Consider the following 24,891-nt stretch of genomic DNA (forward strand, 5'->3'; position numbering starts at 1 on the left):
TACTCTTGGGAAATAAGGCAGGGCAGGTGACTGAGGTGTCTATCAATGAAGGTAGAGCAGTGGACATAATCTATATGGACTTCAGTAAGGCATTCAACTAGTTTCCTCCTGTGTACAGGTTAGCAAGGTTAGATCAGAGCAACAGACTTGAAGGTAGAAGGTGATGGTGGGTTGCTTTTCAGACAGGTAGACTGTGACCAGCAGTGTGCCACAAGGATTGTTCCTGGATCCACTGCTTTTTGTCATTTGTATAAAATGATTTGGATGTGAACATAGGAGGTATGGTTAGTAAGTTTGCAGATAATGCCAAAATTGGAGGTGTAGTGGACAGTGAAGAAGGTTACCTTAGTAGAATAGGACCTTAATCAAATGGCCCAGTGGGCTGTGGAGTGACAAATGGAGTTCATTTTAGATAAATGTGAGGTGCTGCATTTTGGAAAGGTGAAATTAGGGCAGGACATATACACATAAGGTCCTGGGGAGTGTTGCTGAACAGAGACCTTGGAATGCAGGTTCATCGTTCCTTGAAAGTGGAATTTCCAAGGTAGGTAGGTAGGGTAGGAGAAGGCTGTTGATATGTTTGCCTTTATTGGGCAGTGCATTGAATACAGGAGTTGGGAAGTCCTGTTGCAACTGTACAGGACATTGGTTCGGCCACTATTGGAATACTGCATTTAATTCTGATCTCTGCTATAGGACGGATGTCATGAAACATGAAAAGATTCAGAAAAGATTTACAATGAAGTTGCTAGGGTTGGAGGATCTGATCTGTAAGGAGAGGCTGAATAGACTTGGGGCTGTTTTCCTTGGAGCATCGGAGGCTGATGGGTGACATTAGAGGTTTGGAAAATCATGAGGGGCAAAGATACCATACATTGCCAAGGTCTTTTCCCCAGGGTAGGGGAGTCCAAAACTAGAGGGCAAGGGTTTAAGGTGAGAGAAGGATCTAAAAGGAACCTAAGGGTGGATAACTATATGAATAGGAAGGGTCCAGAGGGATCTAGCCCAAATGTAGGCAAATTGGATTAGAGTAATTTAGGCTATCTAGTCGGCATTGACGAGTTGGTCCAAAGGTTCTATTTCCCTGCTGTTCATCTCTTTGACTCTGAGTAATACTTGTATTATGGAAACTTAGTCAGTGCTTTGTGTCAACCTAAATCTGAATGTTGACTGTATTAGGGAAATCTGCATGTTCTTAATTTTTTTTATCTGTTAGACAAGACAATAGACAATAGACAATAGATGCAGGAGTAGGCCATTCTGCCCTTCGAGCCTGCACCGCCATTCAATATGATCATGGCTGATCATTCCTAATTAGTATCCTGTTCCAGCCTTATCTCCGTACCCCTTGACTCCACTATCTTTAAGAGCTCTATCCAATTCTTTCTTAAAAGAATCCAGAGACTGGGCCTCCACTGCCCTCTGGGGCAGAGCATTCCACACAGCCACCACTCTCTGGGTGAAGTAGTTTCTCCTCATCTCTGTCCTAAATGGTCTACCCCGTATTTTTAAGTTGTGTCCTCTGGTTCGGCACTCCCCCATCAACGGAAATATGTTCCCTCCTGCCAGAGTGTCCAATCCTTTCATAAGCCTATACGTTTCAATCAGATCCCCTCTCAGTCTTCTAAACTCAAGGGTATACAAGCCCAGTCGCTTCAGTCTTTCCGTGTAAGGCAATCCTGCCATTCCAGGAATTGACCTCGTGAACCTACGCTGCACTCCCTCAATAGCCAGAATGTCTTTCCTCAAATTTGGAGACCAGAACTGTACACAGTACTCCAGGTGTGGTCTCACCAGGGCCCTGTACAGCTGCAGAAGCACCTCTTTGCTTCTATACTCAATCCCTCTTGTTATGAAGGCCAGCATGCTATTAGCCTTGTTCACAACCTGCTGTACCTGCATGCTTGCCTTCATTGACTGGTGGACAAGAACACCCAGATCTCTCTGAACAGCCCCTTTACCTAATTTGATACCATTGAGGTAGTAATCTGCCTTCCTGTTCTTGCCACCAAAGTGGATAACCAGACATTTATCCACATTAAACTGCATCTGCCATGCATCTGCCCACTCACCTAACTTGTCCAGGTCACCCTGTAATCCCCTAACATCCTCATCACATCTTACCCTACCACCTAGCTTTGTGTCATCAGCAAATTTGCTAATGTTATTGCTGATACCATCTTCTATATCATTTACATATATTGTAAAAAGCTGCGGTCCCAGCACGGATCCCTGCGGTACCCCACTGGTCACTGCCTGCCATTTCGAAATGGAGCCGTTAATCACTACCCTTTGTTTCCTATTAGCCAACCAATTCTCTATCCAATCTAGTACTTTGCCCCCAATCCCGTGCGCCCTAATTTTACTCACTAACCTCTTGTGTGGGACTTTATCAAAAGCTTTCTGAAAGTCCAGGTACACTACATCCACTGGATCTCCCTCGTCCATCTTCCGAGTTACATCCTCAAAAAATTCAAGAAGATTAGTCAAGCATGATTTCCCCTTCATAAATCCATGCTGACTCTGTCCTATCCTGTTACTATTATCCAGATGTGCCGTAATTTCATCCTTTATAATAGACTCCAGCATCTTTCCCACCACTGAGGTCAGACTAACTGGTCTATAATTTCCTGCTTTCTCCCGCCCACCCTTCTTAAAAAGTGGCACAACATTAGCCGCCCTCCAATCCTCAGGAACCAACCCCGATTCTATTGAACTCTGGAAAATAGATGATTTTGTGAATAGCGGGGCTTGATTTCCAGCATGCTATCCCAATGAGGCATAACAAACCAAATAAGGTAACTGGTCCAGACCACATTATGCATCAACTGAATGTTGTTGATTGTTTAGAGCAAGGTTTGGACTCCTACCAAAGGAACTTGGGACACATTTGATTGGTTCTTGGGAGGGCAAGAATGTTAATCTCTTCACCTTAACCCAACTCATGCTGGTCCATGGGATTTGACATTTGTGAAATGCCATGTATCATGGTGTTTAGATTCATTTGGACTGACCTGAATACCGAAGCTAAAGTGATCACATCAGATAACTTTTCATTCTTCATCAAAATAGGACTAGACATGTAGCTCTCTTACAAGCTGCCAAGGAAACCTGGCCAATCATCATCCTACCAAATAACACCCACCTAGCCATCTGCATTTGTGATTTCAGCAGCTGCCACTACATATGGGACTACCAGCAACTGGATGACTTCTCATTGGCTTCTGCTATCCAATTAATCTACAATGCCAAAGAACCAGATATCTTTGTACTGGCAATAGAGAAAGGAATATTCATCAGACCTCTGATTCCTAACCAATAACAGTGAAGGACAGCCACTAATTATTTCCTGTGTAAGACCTTTTGAGGACACCACCACTTGCAAGAAAAAGTGAACATTGTACTTCTAGAATAGAGGTGTCAATAACTACTTCAGGTTTAATGAGCTACCTTAATGAGAACTGTCAAGAATATGATTCATCAAATAAATTTCACCCAAACCACTGTGTGACTGCTAGATTCCTAAAAATACAAACTGCCAGAAGTATTGCACATGTATACAATACAGTATGTATACTATGCTGGCCCCAAAAGTGAGATTTTGCTTGCACTCCATGCCACTCGAGATAACCACCTGACTATCTCCAAAGGCAACATTCAGCACCAGGAAAATAAATAGTTTACAAAAAACTGTTTTTAAACACAGCCAAATGCTATCATTTCAGTTGCTTTCACCATCAGGGGTGAACACAGTGGTTATCACCAAATTTGGGAGGTTGACAGTGTTGGTGGCATCTGTCCAGAATTCCTAAAGAGCATGGTCTGAAGTGGATATGGCTTGTCAAATCTGCTTGCAATCCCCCTTGAGAGCGGAAAAGTACTGGTGCTTGGGCATTGTTCCAAAGTCTGTACCACCTTAAAACCTGGAAAACTAGCCTATAATCCTAGAAGCTGTGATCTATCCGTTCTGAAAATGTGGGAATTAAAACTGTTTAGATTTTTAGTTTCTTTCATAATATCAGAAGTTTATTTCATGTATATCTTCTGAAAGCAACAATTGCTGGATATCGCAGTGGGTCAGACAGCTCCATGGAAAGACAGCAAGCCAACGTTTTGAGTCTGGATGACTCTTCATTAAAGCTGCCTGATTTCAGCATTTGCAGTAATTTGCTCCTGCACTGTATATCTTCTAGTTCACTGCCTTTTTACTTCTAATGCTTTAAATATTCACATTTTGTTTCTATTTTTAACTATTTACAGTGCAAACTCAGTTACCTGAATAAGATCTCAAGGTCCCGTTGCTTGGGCCACTCCCTGCTGCCATCAGATCAGTTATCCGAGCGTTCAATTATCTGAACAATATGCTCCCCGCTCGTATTTTTTTTTGGATAATCGAGGTTGATGTGTAAACGTATTTAACTTGCAGTTATGGATGTATGATTTGCTGCTATTTATCAGAAATACACAATGTATTTCTTCACAAAGACTTGATATAGATGATCTCCCTAAATTTTCCAGAAAAGCACAATTGGGTACTACACTTCCTTTTGACTGTTGTTTGTGTGCACTGTGGGAAGTCCATCAGTGTAGTGACTTTGCTTTTTGTTTTTTGTTAAATGTGGCAGGAAGTCATTGAATTCTCAGTCACTTACGGTGCATAATAGAGGTACTGTGGTTAGAATAAAGGCGAGCCTCAGTGGATGAAATCCTAGCCAAAACTAATGTGGAAATTTTGCTGGCCTTCAATGATCATAGTGAACATCTTTCTAAAATTAGTCTAAAAGGCTCTTGAGCAATAAAATATTGCCAGCTTAGGAAGCTGATATCAGAAGTTTATTTTAGCATGCAGTGCATTTGCTAGCAAGTTCTCTGCAATACCTTGCTCTGGGAAAGAGAACTTTTTAATCAATTATGTTGAAAAGATTGAAGAGTATAAAACATAATGCTTATGAATAAATGAATTTGAAATATTGAACTAATGTAATTGTGCAACTTAGCTGTTACTTTGGACTAAAATTGGTTACTGAGAGCAAGCATTGCAATATTTTTACTGTTCATTCTTGAGCTTTGATTTCTGTTACTTTTACCAGCTGAGGAAAGCTGTCATGGACCATGTATCAGATTCTTTCTTGGAGACCAATGTTCCCCTTCTGGTTTTGATTGAGGCAGCCAAGAATGGCAATGAAAAAGAAGTGAAAGAGTATGCCCAAGTTTTTCGTGACCATGCCAGCAAATTGGTTGAAGTAAGTACAGAGTTTCAAAATTTCTGAATCACCCATGTCAATCTCTGTTAACAGCAAATATCTTTTCATTACTTGTATGTATGCATTCTTGACTACAGAAAGTAATCTATTTAGTAGCCTGAGTATTCAACAAAATTGATATATTATAAATTTATATTTACTTCTATTTTTGTAGGTTGCCAATCTTGCTTGCTCTATTTCCAACAATGAAGATGGTGTGAAACTAGTTCGCATGGCAGCCACTCAGCTGGAAGGCCTTTGCCCACAGGTTTGACAGCACCATAGCATGTTTCACCTAAAATTTCAGCAGAAGCTATTTTCTAGGTTTTGATGTGTTTTGTCGATTTAAAAGGCAAAGTCACTTTTTAATATTTGATACTTCTGTCAGGATGTATTGATACTCTTGAGAGGCTGCAAGTTTTATGTTTTCATCTTTTTCTAAATTTTGAGCCATAAGTGACTCCTGTTACTCCAGAACGTAACATTAGTAACATTTAGTTACCAGTGTGTTCTATTTAGGTCATAAATGCTGCATTGGCCCTGGCTGCTAAACCTCAGAGTAAAGTGGCTCAGGATAACATGGATCTCTTTAAAGAATTATGGGAGAAACAAGTGCGTGTGCTGACAGATGCTGTGGATGACATTACTTCTATTGATGACTTCCTGTGTGTTTCAGGTATATTTTGTTTAAAGAACTATTCCAGTTATGGAACATCAAATGCCACCTGATTGCAAAAAAAAATGAGAATTAACAATTATTCACGAACTGAATTTTTAAAAAATGCACTTAGTGGATGCACAAATTTTAATATGAAACCATGAGTTAATGCTTAAAGTTCTACTCAAACTCATGGATGCTTATCACTATATTCTGGTTTCTGTACTTTAATTCCAAATATGGTGAAATCATTACTGTTCACTACCTGGTGTGAGAGTTTGATACCTTTCCTATGGTGTGACCTAAAAGATAACAAATGTAGAACCTTTTGTAGATGCTGTCATTGCTTAATTGAATGTCTTTGCAAGTTAATTTTGAACCACATGTATAACATCATCAATCTGTATTATCTCATATTTTGTTAATAGTGCCATTATACTTGATGGGAGTAACACAAGTGTCACTATTGTTAGCATGTTTTAAATACTGAATGGTTTAAATGCCTTGCAACAGCATTCTGCTAATCCGTGCTGCAGTGTCTCCCATCCATACAAGCTGAAAGAAGCTCAACCTGTTCTGTTGCAAGGCCCCAGATCTAACCATTTATGCCGCCTTGATCCCCTTACCTACCTCACTTAGTCATATCCTTATGTCCCTGACCATAGATCAGATCGGAAATACCCGACCAAAAATGTGTTACCCACCCATGGTTATTCGCATTCTCATTAACACCTTATTCCTCTTGCACCCCAAACCTTTCCATGTTTGATTTGATTTATTATTGTCATGTGTACCGAGGTACAATGAAAAGTTTTGTTTTGTGTGCAGTACAGACAGACAATACCAAACAAAGATCATGGGGTGATTAAACAGAGCGAGGAACACAATGTTTTGGCTGCAAAGAAGGTGTACAAAAAAAGCAAGATCAACATTTGATTTGGAATTTGAGGTCCATTCAGGAGTCTAATAATAGTGGAGAGAAAACTGTTCTTGTTGGTACATGTGTTTAAGCTTTTGGACCTTCTGCCCAATAGCACAAGTTGGAATAGATTATAATTGGGATGGGGGAAGGGTCTTTAATGTTGGCTGCCTCCCCAAGGCAGTGAGAAGTGTAGATGGAGCAAATTACTGCAGATGCTGGAATCTGAACTGAAAACGCAAAATGCTTTAGATCACAGTGGGTCAGGCGGCATCCATGGATAGAAGATAAGTTAACGTTTTGAGTCTAGTTGACTCCATTAGGGTTGAAGTGAAGGGTTGAAGGGGGGGTGTTGGGATTGGGTTGGAGTACTGGGGGAAGAAAAGATGTTATTCAGAATAAGTGATCGGAATGTGAGAATGGCAGAACAATGGATGGAAGGTTAACTTGCATAATGGACTGGGCTGCATTCACAACTCCTGTAGTTTGTTACTGGGCGGAACAGTTGTCATACCGAGCCATGATGTTTCCGGATAGAAATGCTCTCTATGGTGCATCTGTAAAAGTTGGTAAGAGTCCTTATGGACGTGCTGAATTTCCTTAGCCTCCTGAGGAAGAAGAGACGCTGTCATCTTGATCGTCGCATCAATGTTGATGGACCAGGACAGATTGTTGGTGATCATCACTCCTGGGAACTTGATACTGTTGACCATCTCCAGAAAGGAAGGAGGGCATGCCCTCTTGCCTTCCTGAAATCAGTGATCAGCTCTTTAGTTTTGCTGACATTGAGGAAGAGATTGTTATCTTTATACCATGATACAAGCATTCTATCTCTTTCTGTATTCTGTCTCATCATTGGTTGATATCTATCTGACCTACAAAGATGGTGTCATCAATGAACATTTAGATGGAGTTCAGATGAAATTTGGCCACACAGTCATTGGGTGTACTCTAAGTGCAGCAAGGGACTGAGAAAGCAAACTTGTGTGTGTTGAGGATCGCTGTGGAGGAATTGCTGTTGCCTATCCTCACGTATTGCAGTCTGTTGGTCAGGAAGTCAAGGACGGAGCAGCGATCTAGGTCTTGGAATTTTGAAGAAATTTTGTTGAGCTTTAGTCAAAAGTTAGAAGCCTGACATAGGTATCCTTGTTATCCAGATGTTCTAGGAATAAGTGTAGGGCTAGGGAGATGGCATCTGCCATGGACCTGTTGCACTGGTAGGTAAATTACTGGGGATCAAGGCAGACTGGGAGGCGAGTGTTGATATATCCATGACTAACCTCTTGAAGCACTTCATAATTACGGAGGTCAGAGCATTTGGGCAGAAGTAATTGAGACACTTGCATATATTTCCTTTTTGTACTGGGGTGATGATGGTCTTCTTGAAGCAAATGGTGACTGCAAATTGTAACGAGGAGAGGGTGAAGATGCAAGCTAATATTTCCATGAGCTGGCCTGCACAGGATCTGAGGGCATGTTTGGGGACTGTATCTCAGCCAGTGCTTTACTTGGGTTCACTCTCAAGAAAGTCAATCTGATGTCTGCAGCGGTGACCAAGGGAACAGATGTATCTGAGGCTGTCGGGGCAGGTGATGTCGTTCCACTGACAACCTCCTGTTGGAACTGAACATAAAATGCACTGAACACATCAGGGAGGGATGTGTTTTTGTCCGCTGTTTTGTTCTGCTTCACTTTGTAGCTGGATACATCATTGGCCACACCATGTCCGTGTGGTTAGTTTTCATCTCTAACTTAATCCTGTATTGCCTGTTGGCAACTTTAATAGCCTTAATAGTATTTATTGGTATGATTTGAACGGCATGCAGTCAGCAATGGTTTTCCCAGTTCTTGGTTTCCTGGTTGGGAGCATAAAGATATGGAGTTCATTGGCATGCAGTCCTCTTTACACTTACTAATGTGTATTCCTCTGACTTCTTTCTTCTTCCTTCCTTTGTAGTTCTTACAGCCAACCCACTGGTCTTTTTTGACCTCTACCCATCTTACATCCACCTCTCTCTCTTCTCTACGTATCACCACCATGACCCCACAATGTGCCTCTGGTTGATGTTTCAAACTATATGTGGCTTTACAGCTGCTGTTTTTAAGCAGGGTCTGTTTTCCCTTCATTGGTATCAATGATTCTGACTAGAACATGCCATATTGAAACCTTCTGTAGAAATTGTGGTGTTATGTGATCAGAACATATTTTCCTATCCTCTTAATAGTTTTGCCTGGTTAGGCTGTCATACACTGGAGTCAAGACAATGATGTGGATGAGTGATATTGTGACTCCATAAGAGTTTCTTGCACTTATTTATTTTTGGATTTCAAGATTAAAATCAGAGGTTATAACATTGTGAATCCTGTCTTTTTAAGTAGTTTAAGAAACTCGACAATTATCACTGAATATATTTGCATTTTAGTAATTCGCTAAGGCTATCAAGGCATGAAAATTACTTCAGAAGTAAAAACAGTGCCAGAGAGAAAAACTGAGCTAACATTGCATCTGATATTATTCTGAAGATGCTGTCAGATGTACTGAATTTCTCATATCCTTATTTCAGATCTCCAACATCTGCCAGTATTTTCCTTCTATTGTTGAGGGTGAGATGACATGAATGAATGTAAATGCTGCATCTAACAATACTGTAATGTTGAGCTCGTGACAGCAGACAGCTTGTTTCATTTTACTCCCTCATGCAATCTAACTGATGATGAACTTTATCAAACATTAGGTTTAGGTTGCAGAGAGTTAAATAAGCCTATTTTATATTAAGCATACTTTTTGTTTTGTTGAACAGAAAATCACATCCTCGAAGATGTAAATAAATGTGTTATAGCACTCCAGGAAAAAGATGTAGATGGACTCGACCGTACCGCTGGTGCAATCAGAGGACGTGCTGCAAGAGTTGTCCATGTTGTCACTTCAGAGATGGACAATTATGAACCTGGGGTGTACACCGAAAAGGTTCTGGAAGCAACCAAGTTGCTGTCTGATACAGGTAATAACTCACCATGTTGCAAGTCTCTCTCATTCTACATGCTGCAGATGTAACCTAATTTGATAGGATGTCCACACGCCATGTCATGCATTTAGTCTGCTATTCCCATGTCATTTAAATTGATAGTATGTACTATATTGCATCAGTTTTCTTTCTAGTTACAAGCTCTTGCTTCCCTCCACAGAGCATCACACCAGACAGTCCCACTTACTAATGTGTATTCCTCTGACTTCTTTCTTCTTCCTTCCTTTGTCCCTGTAACCCCGCGCTTACCATGGCTAATTCACTCAACCTGCATATCCCTTTATCTTCTAAAACTTGGAACAAGTTATCTGTTGCTTAAAAGAACTGTTAAATGAATGGGTGAATGGGGTAAGTGTAGTATGGAAAATTAAGAGATGAGTTTAAATGTGCAGCTGCAAATACACTGCTTAATGTAAAGTCCCAGTTTAAATCATCCAAGGGTCCTATTTTGCATAACAATACTCCACTCAAGCCTCCTTTTGATCACAGCAAACAAATTCCATTGTGTTTCTTACAGATAACCAGGCTGATATATGTAAATAAATATGCAAAGAAGTCTAATTAGGTGCATTAGTCAGAGGGAAATGGGTCTGGGTGGGTTACTCTTCAGTGTGTCAGTGTAGATTTGTTGGGCCGAAGGACCTGTTTCCACACTGTAGGGAATCTAATCGAAATAATCTAATCTAATTGTATAACTTCTATGCATGTGAGGTTCATGAGAAATGTTGGAACTCTTACTTCTCATTTAAGATGTCACGCATGTTGTTGACACCTATTGCAGAAGACATGAGCCCTTAACTTTGCAGCCAAGTTCAAACACTACTGTGTGCATTAGGTATTAATATACATGATAAATAGACCATGATCAGAAAAGGTAGAAAATGTAAACCTGAGTGAATTAACAGATAAGGCTACAGTTCAGTAAATGGAAGAGTGAAAGATAATTGTGTTTTGTGTGGGAATGTGGAGTAGTAGTCAGAGCAGCCATATCTTATTGAATGGCAGTGTGCTGTGAGCTGACTGGCTTACTCCTGCTCTGAATTTGTAGTATGTGTGTTCACATGTTGTTATAGTACTGCTTTGCAGACTGATGTGTCTGCTTTTAGTAATGCTTGTCTGTGAGTCACAGCAACTATTTAGCATGGAAGATATTTACTGTAAGTAAAGGAACTGCTAGAAGGAAGCTAACGAGGCTGCAAATGAGAAAGTGTAAAGCACCATATGAAAAGTCATCTCCCTACAGTGCCTGGCTATTTTCTGGAATGTATGAGGAAGGATTTACTCAGTAAATGTATTATAGTAAACTTATACTGTTTCAAATGGCTGTTGGTCCAAATAACAATTAATTTGTTTCCTTTTGTGACTATTGTTAACATTCTTAGAATTGCAGCAGTTTTTTAACTATTTTATAAGGTGTAAAAATTTAATTAAGACTAATTAATGGAGCTAGCTTACTCTTCAACAATGACACTAATATAGAACATAGAACATTACAGTGGAGTACAGGCCCTTTGTCTCTCAATGTTGCCCTGGTTTTACAGGGCAATCTGAAGCCCATCTAACCTACAATATTCCATTCTTGTCCATGTGCTTATCCAATGACCATTTAAATGCCAGCAAAGATGGCGAGTCTACAACTGTTGCAGACAGTGCATTCCACACCCCTGCTATGAGTAAAGAAACTACCTCTGACATCTGTCCAATATCTATTACTCCTCGATTTGAAGCTATGCTCCTTCGTACTAGCCATCACTATCTGAGGAAAAAGGCTCTAACTGTCCATCCAATCTAACCTTCTGATTTCTTTTATGTCTCAGTTAAGTCACCTCTCAACCACCTCCTCTCTAACGAAAACAGTCTCAAGTCCCTCAACCTTTCCTCGTAACCCTTCCCTCTATTCCAGGCAACATCCTAGCAAATCTCCTCTGAATCGTTAGCAAAGCTTCCACATCCTTCCTGTAATGCAGTGACCAGAACTGCACTGAATACTCCCAAGTGTGGCCGTAACCAGAGTTTTGTACAGCTGCAGCATTACTCCATGGTTTCGAAATTTGATCCCTCTGCTAATAAAAGCCAACACTCCATATGCCGCCTTAATAGCCCTATCCACCTCTGCAATGTTCAAAGATTTATGTACATGGGTACAGAGTTCTCTTTGCTCATCTGTACTACCAAGAACCTTACCATTTGCCTAGTACTGTACATTCCTATTACTCCTTCCAAAGTGAATCACCTCATACTTTTCTGCATTAAATTCCATTTGCCACCTCTCAGCCTAGCCCTGCAGCTTATCTATGTCCCTCTGCAACCTACAACATCCTAAGGCACTATTCACAACTGTACTGACCTTGGTGTCATCTGCAAATTTACTAACCCATCTTTCTATGCCCTCATCCAGGTAGTTTATAAAAATGACAAGCAGCAGTGGCCCCAAAAGAGATCTTTGTGGTACACCACGAGTAACTGAACTCCAGGATGAACATTTCCCATCAGCCACCACCTTCTGTCATCTTTCAGCTAGCCAATTTTGATCCAAACCACTAAATCGCCCTCAGTCCTCTGTGTTTTTTGCTGTAGCCTACTGTGAGGAATCTTATCAAATACCTGAAATCCATATGCACCACATCAACTGCTTTACCTCATCCACCTGTTTGGACACCTCAAAGAACTGAATAAGGTTTGTGAGGCACGACCTACCCTCCTTGAAACCATGTTGACTGTCCCTAACCAACTTAGACCTTATCATCTTGACAGGTATATCTCTTAAAACCTTTTCTAGCATTTTACCCACAACCGAAATAAGGCTTACTGGTCTGTAACTGGTCATCCTTACTTCCCTTGAACAAAGGGACAACATTTGCTATCCTCCAGTCTTCTGGTACTATTCCTGTAGTCAATGATGACCGAAAGATCAAAACCAAAGTCTCGGCAGTCTCCTCCCTGGCTTCTCAGAATCCTAGGATTTCATCCAGCCCAGGTGATTTATCTATTTTCTCTCACTCCAGAATTTCTAACTCCTGGTGAACTTCAATCCCATCTAGTCTAGTAGCCTGTTTCTCAGTATTCTCCTCGACAACATTGTCATTTTCCAGTGTGAATACTGACGAAAAATATTCATTTAGTGTTTCCCCTATCTCTGACTCCATGCACAACTTTCCGCTATTGTCCTTGATTGGCCATAATCTTACTCCTAGTCCATTCTTTTATCCCTTATATGCCTGTGGAAAGCATTAGGGTTTTCCTTGATTCTATCCGCCAACAACTTCTCTTGCCCCCCTCCTTGCTCAACTTAGCTCTCTCTTTAGGTCTTTTCTGGCTATCTTGTAACTCTCATTCACCCTAACTGAGCCTTCACATCTCATCCTAACATAATATTCCTTCTTCCTCTTGACAAGAGATTCAACTTCCTTTGTAAATCATCGCACATGTGCTGGAAAATTTCCTCCCTGTCTGACAGGTACATATTTATCAAGGACTCACAGTAGCTGTTCCTTGCATAAACGCCACATTACTATTGTGCTCATGCCCTGCGGTTTCCATTCCCATTCTATGCAACCTAAATCTTGTCTGCTCATATCATAATTTTCTTTCCCCCAGCTGTAGTTCTTGCCCTCTGGTGTATACCTGTCCCTTTCCATCGCTAAAGTAAACGTAACTGAATTGTGGTCACTACCACCAAAGTGCTCACCTACCTCCAAATCTAACACATGGCTGGGTTTATTCCCCAGTACCAAATCTAATGTGACCTTACTGTTTGTTGGCCTGTCCACATACTGTTTCGGAAAACCCTCCTGCACAAAATGACCAGTCTAAATTACTTGAACTAGAATATTTCCAGTCAATATTTAGGCAGTTCAAGTCCCGTATAACAACTACACTGCCACTCTCGCTCCTATCTAGAATCATCTTTGCTACCCCTACCTCTACATCTCTGGAACTATTTGGAGGCCTATAGAAAGTGACCTCCTTTCCTGTTTCTAATCTAGGCCCACATTATCTCAATTGACGAGACCTCGAATATCCTTTCTGCAGCCGTAATACTGTCCTTTTAACTAACGATGTCATACCCCCCCACCTCTTCTACCATCTTCTCTATTGTTACTGAAACATCTAAATCCCTGAACCTGCAACAACCATTCCTGTCCTTGCTCTACCCATGTCTCTGAAATGGCAACAACATCGCAATTCCAGGTACCAACCCATGCTGCAAGTTCACCCACCTTATTCTGGATGCTCCTGGCGTTGAGGTGCATGCACTTCAAACTGACTTTTTGCTTGCCAGTGCAAGCCTCTTACAACCTTGAAACCATATTTTGGGCCTCCCAACCCCCCCCCCCCCCCCCCCCCCCTCCTTATACTCTAACTACAATTTAGGTTCCCATCCCCTATCTAAGAATTCTTCTGAACAAAGGACATGGATCTGTGTTATGGAAGTAAATGGTAATGAGCAATATCTTGAAGTTCAGTAATTGGATGTAGAATGTCATGTGTTTGAAAAAAAATGCACGTATAATTCATTTGTGTATTGATGTAACTCATTCACTCTTCTGATCAAGTTATGCCAAGATTCACTGAACAGGTGGAAGCGGCTGTGGAAGCACTAAGTGCCAATCCTGCTCAACAGTTGGATGAAAATGAGTTCATCGATGCTTCACGACTGGTGTATGATGGCATTCGAGACATTAGGAAAGCTGTATTGATGATTAGAGTAGGTATATTTATGTTCTTGGGTGTTTTTTCTGCTGAATGTACTTTTTTTTTTGACTAACCTACAAAAACTCCAGGCCGAAGGTTGAGGATTTGAACTGGAGTCATTTCTTGTGCTCAGCTATTGCAGCAGCTGAGATCACTTGATTGCAGATTCTCCTGGGAGAAAGTGAAGACTGCAGATGCTGGAGATTAGAGCTGAAAAATGAGTTGCTGGAAAAGCACAACATGTCAGGCAGCATCCAAGGAGCAGGAGAATCGACATTTCGGGCATAAGCTCTTCAGGAATGTGTGCCAAACAGGCTAAGATAAAAGGTAGGGAGGAGGGGCATTGGGAATGCGATAGGTGGAAGGAGGTTACGGTGAGGGTGATAGGCCGGAGTGGGGGTGGGGGCAGAGAGTTCAGGAAGAAGATTGCAGGTCAAGAAGGCGGTGCTGAGTCAGAGGGTTGGGACTGAGATAAGGTGGAGGAAGGGGAAATGGGGAAGCTGGAGAAATCTGCATTCATCCCTTGTGGTTGGAGGGTTCCTAGGTGGAAGATGAGGTGCTCTTCCTCCAGGCGTCGTGTTGCCATGGTCTGGCGATGGAGGAGGCCAAGGACCTGCATGTCCTTGGTGGCGTGGGAGGAGCAGTTAGTGTTCAGCCACAGGGCGGTTGGGTTGATTGGTGCAGGTGTCCCAGAGGTGTTTTCTGAAACATTGCGCAAGTAGGTGGCCTGTCTCCCCAATGTAGAGGAGGCCTACTTGCGGAAAGTTTCAGAGAACACCTGGGACACCAGCACCAACCGCACCAACCAACCCAACCGCCCTGTGGCTGAACACTTTAACTCCTCCTCCCACTCCGCCAAGGACATGCAGATCCTTCGCCGCCTCCATCGCCATACCATGGCAACACGACGCCTGGAGGAAGAGCACCTCATCTTCCACCTAGGAACCCTCCAACCACAAGGGATGAGTGCAGATTTCTCCAGCTTCCTCATTTCCCCTCCCCCCACCTTTTATCTCAGTCCCAACCCTCGGACTCAGCACCGCCTTCTTGACCTGCAATCATCTTCCCGACCTCTCTGGCCTATCACCCTCACCTTAATCTCCTTCCACCTATCGCATTCCCAACGCCCCTCCCCCAAGTACGTCCGTCCTCCCCACCTTTTATCTTAGCCTGCTTGGCACACCCTCCTCATTCCTGAGGAAGGGCTTATGCCCGAAACGTTGATTCTCCTGCTCCTTGGATGCTGCCTGACCTCCTGCGCTTTTTCAGCAGCACATTTTTCAGCCATTTTCCATTTCTGGTCTTGTAAATCTCAACTAATCATCTGTAAGCTTGCTGAGCTTTTCAAAGGTTTGCAATCCTCTGTTTTCGTTATAGATTATTCTTATTATCAGGCATATGTTGTGATTATGGGTCAGGTGTGCTTCACTGCTGTTATTATGATTCTGTAGTATGTACTAGATGTGTTCTTAACTTTTTCCATTCCTGGTCAATTACTAAAAACTAAGGGAGTTAACCTTAATTATGTTTTCAGTCTTTTTATTTTGGGTATGAACTTGCAGTCATCTTGAATTAAAATATTTTCGCATTATTGAGTGCTTTTATACGTGAAATTCTTTCCCAATTGTGCATTAACTGGTGTTTGAACTCAGTAAAGGATGTTTTGTCCTGGAGGGGTTTGAGGTTTTAATGCTCATCAGCAGTGTGGTCACTCAAGGCTTTTGAGTGTTTTGAAGCAAGCTTTATGGTATTTAACTGCAGCAAATAGAAATGTTAGGCATGTGAAATGTTGCTCTGAGTGATTATCACCACAGAGGTGAAGTGTTTGGTGGAAATTCAAATTAAAATAGCTGAAGTGTGTAACTCTGTTCATTGTAGCAATTAATTTATCCATGAAACTAATATATTTTCTGTTCTTTGCTACAAAATTACCCCTTTCCCCAGAGAAACCGTATAACATCACAATTAGCCAAGCATTCATTACATTTTTCAAATTTCACAGATGTAACTATGTGCACGAATTGGTGTTTAAAATGCAAAGCGTGCTATTAATTACAAGTTAAGAGAAGCATTTTGCAAAACAAAACTAAAATTACTATTCACCTTGGGCACAATCAACTCCAGCATACAAAGCTCCTATTTGGAAGTGCTTTTCTTTCAAGACTTCTAAGGCAACTGAAAAATTTTTTAAAATGTAACTTTTTAATTTGCAAGAATTTGTTTTAAAAATATTTTCTCATTGATTTAAATGTGCTAACTTGATAAAATTTGATCAGTTGTGAAATTGATGCATCTCACAAAAAATATGTAAAAAAAAAAGTTATTGCCTAAACATTGTTGGCATAAAATGCCATTATAAGGTGACCTTTTGCCAATGAGTCTTGAGAAAGAAACATTATTCAATGAAATAAAACTAGCTGAAACAACGGTTTTATGAAAAAAAACTGACCATATCAGTAGAAAAAAAACTAGCTAGCTCATGAGTAAGTTGTAGTTCGTCTGTGCAATTGAATTTTAACTATTTGAAGTGACTAAACATTTTGTGAAGTTGTCTGGTTAGGTTAGTAATGGTGGTGGATTCCTTAGTACTATTTAAAAATGGTTCAAGCTTTTCAAGTAAACTGAATTTGAGTGTTTTATCCAGAGGTTCTAGTCTGTTTTTGGAGCCTGCTTGAAGGGAACCTCTAATGGTGAAGTGTTTGCACTGGAGCGGTGGCCAAATGTGTGTACAAGGCTTGTCTTTAAAGAAACAAGGCTGTTTCTCATGGTCCCGAAGATTGGGGAAACCTGTTTTGCAGTGTGAATGATTTGTGCAAAAAACTCTGTAGTCTTCTATACTTGCTACGCCATCTTAGGGATTACATTGAAGAAAGAGAATCACAATAAACCTAAATTCCAGGCTTGGATTTTCATGCGGAGCAACTTGCAAATGTGTAACTTTAAAAAGTATGACTTTAGAATGTAGTGTGTTTTGAATTTATGACACATAGCTCTGATTTATTTTTTTTCCATCTTTAGTCAGATGTTGTTTTGGTGGTCTAGAAATTCACCTTTTAAAATACTTAGGCTATTTTCATGGTGTTTATCTTTAGATTCATCATGTGGAATGTTGGTGAAAAGCCTGGATTTTACATTACAGTAATTTCCTTTTTTTTTGGCAAGTTAGCTTTTTCATTTGTACATGAAAAGTAGTTTGAGTCTAGCCACAGAAGTATGAGGCAATCCTCATTTGTTTACCTGTTATGTACAAATTTTAAGAAATTGGAGGATTTCTACAAATTTCAGTTTGTAGAATGTTGCTCTGTCGCTGTGAATAGTAGCTATTGACACTCTTTAACATTGAAAATATCCATGGCTGTGATGCTAATGTAAACTAATGCTACTGCAGATATTTTTAAATTGCTTAGGTGAAAGTTCTGTTGAAAACTCCATGTACTAAATTAAATATATAATAAATTTTAGCGTTCAGTATAGTCCAACATTATTTCCTGTGCTCCCCCATTTTCTATATTAGTAGAATTATTTATTTCTTCCACTAGACTCCTGAAGAATTGGATGACTCTGACTTTGAAACTGAAGACTTTGATGTGCAAAGTAGAACTAGTGTCCAGACACAAGAAGATCAACTTATAAATGGACAGAGTGCAAGGGTAAGAAATAGTCTGTGTTTAAAATAAATATGTTAACTGTGTAATAGATATTACCTTGTATTTGTCCTTTCAGCTTTGAGTCAGCTGATGAAAGTGTACATTGTATATATGGAGAACAACTGGCAGCTGCACAAAGTTACTGATCAGGCTAAAATTTCTCAACTATAAATTGTATGATGAATGTTATAGACAACTGAAGCAAGAATATGCAATCCAAAGAATGATGTAGCGTACTACTCCTTTGTCTGGCTGGAATAGTAATTCCTTTAGTGTAGCAAAAAGATTGAAAGCTTTTTATGTCTTTTTGTGTGGTATCAAAGTGTTATGGGAAATAGGATGTAGAATACTGTCCTCCTTTTATCTACTGGGAATTTGGTTTAAATGCAGCCAGAGCAGATGGAATGTCAGTGACAGCTGCTAGGATCCGAAGAATGGGTTTGGGCAGTTTTAGTACAGTTCCCAATGGAGAAGACCACGGTGCACAGCTGCTCTGATTTTTGGCACTAACTACTCTGATTGGAAAATTGCTGTTTTCAAGGGTATGGGGAATGAAAACGTCATAAGTGTCTTGTTTCTGAACCTGTAATCCATAAATTTTATCCAAATAAGGGAAGAACGGTGAAGCATAAATGGAACTTTGACGTAAACAGTGGGGAATAGTTTGTTGTAATAAAGATCTAGTTTGAAAAGTGATTCTGAAAAATAGTTTTGAAAATTTGATTTGTTTATGCTGAAGCTATCATGCAGAAGACAGCACTGGCCTAAATAAATAAAATCTTAACCAATTCAGTGTTGGCATAGACCTTTCACAGTAGTTGGCATGGAATTTACCCAATGTTGAAAATGGTCAGAGCCAGCATAAAAAAGTTGCATATGCAAGTATGGTACATGTGTGTGCAGTGGTGTACAGAAGCTTATGCATACACATGATCACACTGTCTTCTGCAGGTTTTGAATCTTTAATGTGTATAGTTTGATATCAATTGATTAATAGTGAATGAAAGGAAGCATTACTATTCTGGCAGATTACGTTATAACCCATAGAAATGTGTAAAAGTATTCATAGTATTAAATGGATGAGTGTGCAATGTAGAAAAGAAGTCAGTCTTGGCAGCTGAGTAGATTATGCAGATGAATTTTTTTTAAGTTGCATTGCTCTGTCACAAATATTAAATCCAGGATATTAGTTTAATGATTTAAGCTCTGATTATGCAGTTTCTGAAATGAGATTTTTTTTTGTGGAATCACTGAAAATGAGAAACAACAGGTGTTGCAACAATTGCATGATCAATTAAATTGGTACATGTAAAAAAAAGTTATTGTCTAAACATTGTTGGCATAAAATGCCATTGTAAGGTGACCTTTGCCAATGAGACTTGAAAAAGAAACATTATTCAATGAAATAAAAGTAGCTGAAACAACAGTTTTATGGAAAAAAAATACTGACCATATTCATAGAAAAAGTACTAGCTAGCTCATGTTGTAGGCGTGCATAAATTCACTAGTGTTATTATCCAGTGTTAATTCAAATTTTATTGAATTGTCTGCTCAAAAACAGGTCATTATGATGGAGAAATGGGTATTTTCATGCAATACCTCTGAACAAATTTAGATTAGCTGTGAAATTTAAAAGCTAGCCTAAACCACCTTAACATTGTCTGAATTCCATCCTCCATGAGAAACCATCCCTATTGCATTGTGTGTCTTAGGTTAAATTCCTTCCAAAAAGTCGCCTAAAATAAATTACTATTTTATTTTAAATAGAAATGTCCGTCCTCTTCCGTTGGCATTAGACTAAATGTATTCCTTGTAAGCTCTTGCCAACCTTTTAATAAGCAGGTTGCTTTTCATTGTTCTCACGAAATCATTTTCAAAGCTTTTTTTGAAAAATAGTGTGGCAGTTTTTGCATAAAAACTTTGTTGTTTTTTTAGTTCATTTTAAGTTTTTTTTTCTCTCATCCATTAAGTTGTCCTTGTGCTTTCAGGCCATTATGGCGCAGCTTCCACAGGAACAAAAGGCAAAGATTGCTGAGCAGGTAGCCAGTTTTGAGGAGGAGAAGATCAAACTGGATGCTGAAGTTTCAAAATGGGATGACAGTGGAAATGATATAATTGTCCTAGCCAAGCAGATGTGCATGATTATGATGGAAATGACAGATTTCACCAGGTATGTAGATCAATTTTTACAGTCAGGTCTTGTACTCAGTGTATTTCATAATAGTTGTGGTTTAACAGTTAACCCTATACTCAAACACAAGAATTTTAATGTATGAATTGCATTAATTCTAAAATATGGTATCCTGCAAGTGGCTGTGTTCATTTTTGTTTTCTAATTTGCAACAGATTCTAACTGTTCCTGCCACTTTCAAAACAACATCCAAAGTGATCACCAGTGGCACTCTTAATTTTTGGGAGAAGCTAAAAATGTTTAGAAAGTTTGTATCGTTCTTAGTTCCATTACAGGGAAAGAAAACTCATTTGATGAAATTCAGCATTTCCTAATGCGTGAAAGAGTTCAAATCCTTATCAAAACCTGTATTTGAATTGAGAAAATGATCTCTGGTTTCCAATTAACTGAGTTATAATTGTCATATTGACCCCTTACAATTTTATTATGACATGCATTCATTTCTCTTTATGCATGGATTTGCTACCCACAGAACCACCTTCTAGTGAGGTTGGCCTTAGATCACACATTTTCTCCCAAGTTTACAGGTCCTGACTGATCATGTAACACTTGCTGGTAGATAGGGTATTCCTTTATAGTACTAGCTGCACTTGTGTGTTGTTCACAGAAGGTCTTTGCCCCATCCCCCATGGATAACACTCATTTGGTATAGTTGAATAGTCTGTATAGTTATTTTAATATCCCCCTAAATAACTCTGCCTTTACATCCTCTGGTATTGATGTAAAACACTCATCAGTGTAATGATGGAAATTAGGGGCGGCACGGTGGCACAGTGGTTAGCACTGCTGCCTCACAGCGCCAGAGACCCGAGTTCAATTCCCGCCTCAGGCGACTAACTGTGTGGAGTTTGCACGTTCTCCCCGTGTCTGCGTGGGTTTCCTCTGGGTGCTCCGGTTTCCTCCCACAGTCCAAAGATGTGCAGGTCAGGTGAATTGGCCATGCTAAATTGCCCATAGTGTTAGGTAAGGGGTAGATGTAGGGGTATGGGTGGGTTGCGCTTCGGCGGGGCGGGGCGGTGTGGACTTCTTGGGCCGAAGGGCCTGTTTCCACCCTGTACGTAATCTAATCTAATCTATTGTTTGCTTGCTCATTGACTCTGAGGCAGGGTCAGTACTTGAGAAACTTTCATTTCGAGTGTGACTCGATAATTTTATCAAAATCTCATAATAGCTTTATTGGAAATATATTCTCTATTGGCACCTGGGCTGAATAGATCAAAGTACTGTCATATTTTGATGTCTCAAGAACCAGAGGACACATTTAAAGTGTTTAGCAAAAGACCCAAAACTGACCTGAGGTAAATATTCTGTGCAACATCTGGATCATACTACATCAGTGTGTGTGATAGAGGCAGATTCAGTTGTGGCTTTTCAATTGCATTGCAAACTAATGCTAATAAAAGTGAAAATGTAAAGGCAAATGAAAAAAAACACCTGGCCTTTCTCATGTACCAATTATACAGCCTCAAGTCCTAAGTTCTGTACCGGTTACAATTCCTTGTTCCTATAGCGTAAATACATTAAAATGCATTCATGAAATGTGGATATCTGACTACGCCAACATTAATTGCCTGTTGCTCATTGTCTCAGTGCAGTTAAGAGTCACCCACATTGCTCTGGTTTTGGAGTCAGGTGTAGGCCAGGCCAAATAATGATGACAGATTTTCATCCCTAAAGGGCGTGATCAAATCAAATCGATTGTTATAACAATCTGCAGTGGTTACATGGCTCACTTTTTATTGCATATTTTTATTGAATTCAAATTTCAGCACCTGTCCGGGTGGATTTAAGAATATTAGCCTGGGGTTACTAATCTAATGACATTGCGACTACCCACCGTCTACTATAAATTATTTGAAAAGAAAATGTGTGCAGGGTAGTGGGACTAATTGAGTTACACTTAGAGTCCACGTGCTGTCCTGGCCAAAGGACTGCTTGTGTTTTATAGCATTTTGACTCAAAGATGCTGCTTTTTTTTTTGCAGAGGAAAAGGCCCACTGAAGAATACGTCTGATGTAATCAGTGCAGCCAAAAAAATTGCTGAAGCTGGATCAAGAATGGATAAACTTGGGCGTACTATCGCTGATCATGTGAGTCGGTGCAAAATGCTAGTGTTGAGCAGTATTGGTTAAAGGAATGGGGTGGCATGGTGGCTTGGTGGTTAGCACTGCTTTGTGACAGCACTAAGGACCTGGGTTCAGTTCCATACTCGGGCGGGTCTGTCTGTGTGGAGTTTGTACATTCTTCCCTTGTCTGTGTGGGAGAAAAAAATTGACTGTCAAGCTCATATGTAATGGAACTGATGAGGGAGCAAGCTATCCTAGATCTGGTCCTATGTAATGAGCCCAGAAAAATTAATGACCTCATAGTCAAGGATCCTCTTGGAAGGAGTGATCACAGTGTGGTTGAATTTAAAATACAACTGGATAGTGTGAAGACGAAATCCAATAACAGGGTTCTATGCTTGAATAAGGGGGACTATGATAGAATGAGGGAGGACCTGGCTAAAGTAGAGTGGAAACAGAGGCTTTATGGTGCAACAATCGACGAACAGTGGAGGACCTTCAAAGACATTTTTTTCAAAGTGCTCAGCAAAAGTATATTCCGGTGAGAAGGAAGGACTGTAAGAAGGGTAATCTTCCATGGGTGACTCGGGCAATAAGGCAGGCTATCAAAGTGAAAGAAGATGTACAAAGTGGCCAAAAACAGCAGGAATCTAAAAGATTGAGGAAACTTTAAAGGTCAACAGAAAGCCACAAAACGAGCAATAAAGAAAAGTAAGATAGTGTGAGAAAAACTAGCACAGAATAATAAGACAGCAAAAGATTTTATAAGTATATAAAACGAAGAGTGGCTAAAGTAAATGTTGGTCCTTTAGAGGATGAGAAGGGACAGTTAGTTATGCGATATGCTGAAATGGCTGAGACATTGAACAGGTACTTTGCATGGTTCTTCACAATGGAGGATACCAATAACATGCCAGTGAGTGACAGAGATGATGGTGGGTGAGGACCTGGAAACAAACCGAAGAGTTAGTGTTGGGTAAGCTAATGGAGCTAAGGAGAGTTAAGTCTCCTGGCCCTGATGGAATGCATCCCAGGGTACTAAAAGAGATGGTGGAAGAAATAGCAGTTGCACTGGTGGTAATTTTCCAAAATTTGTTAGACTTTGGGGCAGTCACAGCAGATTGGACAATAGCAAATGTGATGCCCCTGTTTAAAAAGGGAAGTAGACAAAAGATGGGGAATTATAGACCAGTGAGCTTAACCTCTGTAGTGGAGAAGATGCTTGAGTCTATTATCAAGAAAGAAATAGCAGGGCAATTTGAAAGAAATTGTCCCATTGTACAGGCACAGCATAAATTCATAAAGGGCAGGTGCTTCACGAATCTTTTGGAATTCTATGAAGAGATTTCAAGCATGGTGAACCACGGGACCCAGTGGATGTAGCACCTAGATTTCCAAAAGACCTTTTGACAAGGTGCCGCACATGAGGCTGCTGCATAAAATAAGGATGCATGGTATTAGGGGTAGAATGGTTAGAGGATTGGTTGACAGGAAGCAAAGAGTGGAGATAAGTGAGTGCTATTCTGGCTGGCAATCAGCGACTAGTGGTGCACCTCAGGGATTGGTGTTGGGACCACAATTATTTTCAATTTATACAGATGATTTGGAGTCGGGGACCACGTGTATGCTGTCAAAATTTGCCAATGACACGAAAATGAGTGGCAGACCAAAGTGTGCAGAGGACTGTGAAACTTTGCAGAGGAACATAGATACATTGAATGAGTGGGCAAAGGTCTGGCAGATCGAATACAATACTAGTAAAGTCGTACATTTTGCTAGGAGTAATAGTAAAGTAGATTATTACTTGTATGGTAAAAAGTTGCAGAATGCTGATTTGCAGACGGTCCTAGGTGTCCTTGTGCATGAATCTCAAGGTTGGGCTGCAGGTACAACAAGTAATTAGGAAGGCAAATGGAGTTTTGCCCTTTATTACTAAAGGGGTTGAGTTTAAAAGCAGAGAGTAATGTTACAGTTGTACAAGGTGCTGGTGAGGCCACACCTGGAGTACTGTGCGCAGATTTGGTCTCCTTACTTGAGAAAGGATGTACTGACACTGGAGGGGGTGCAGAGGAGGTTCACTAGGTTGATTCTGGAGTTGAGGGGTTTGGCTTATGAGGAGAGGCTGAGTAGATTGGGATTATATTCATTGGAATTCAGAAGAATTTAGGCAGGGGAATCTTGTAGAAACCTAGACAATTATGAAGTGAATTGATAAAATAGGATGTTTCCACTAGTAGGTGAGATTAGGACAAGAGGGCATGGCCTCAAGATTAGAGGAAGCAGATCTGGAACTGAACTGAGAAGGAACTTCTTCACCCAGAGGGCTGTTAATCTGTGGAATTTCTTGCCTAGGGAAGTAGTTGACGCTACTTCAGAAATCGCTTTTTAAAGCTAAGGTTTGAAAAATAACAGAATTAAGGGATATGGTGAAAACGCGGGTAAGTGG

General features: G+C 40.4%; 1 protein-coding gene across 3 annotated transcripts in view; it reads left to right on the forward strand.

Annotated features, from left to right (window-relative positions):
• Positions 1-24,891, forward strand: part of ctnna1 (catenin (cadherin-associated protein), alpha 1) — a 292,857-nt gene that overhangs the window by 250,178 nt on the left and 17,788 nt on the right. For all 3 annotated transcript variants that reach the window (XM_072591040.1, XM_072591038.1, XM_072591039.1), the window contains 8 exons: positions 5,091-5,243; positions 5,419-5,511; positions 5,763-5,919; positions 9,622-9,822; positions 14,403-14,554; positions 18,081-18,191; positions 20,177-20,358; positions 22,364-22,469. In XM_072591040.1, the coding sequence (XP_072447141.1) occupies positions 5,091-5,243; positions 5,419-5,511; positions 5,763-5,919; positions 9,622-9,822; positions 14,403-14,554; positions 18,081-18,191; positions 20,177-20,358; positions 22,364-22,469 (1,155 nt within the window). The remainder of the gene's footprint in view (positions 1-5,090; positions 5,244-5,418; positions 5,512-5,762; positions 5,920-9,621; positions 9,823-14,402; positions 14,555-18,080; positions 18,192-20,176; positions 20,359-22,363; positions 22,470-24,891) is intronic.

The sequence above is a fragment of the Chiloscyllium punctatum genome, chromosome 20 (assembly GCF_047496795.1).
Source record: "Chiloscyllium punctatum isolate Juve2018m chromosome 20, sChiPun1.3, whole genome shotgun sequence".
Classification (NCBI taxonomy): Eukaryota; Metazoa; Chordata; class Chondrichthyes; order Orectolobiformes; family Hemiscylliidae; genus Chiloscyllium; species Chiloscyllium punctatum.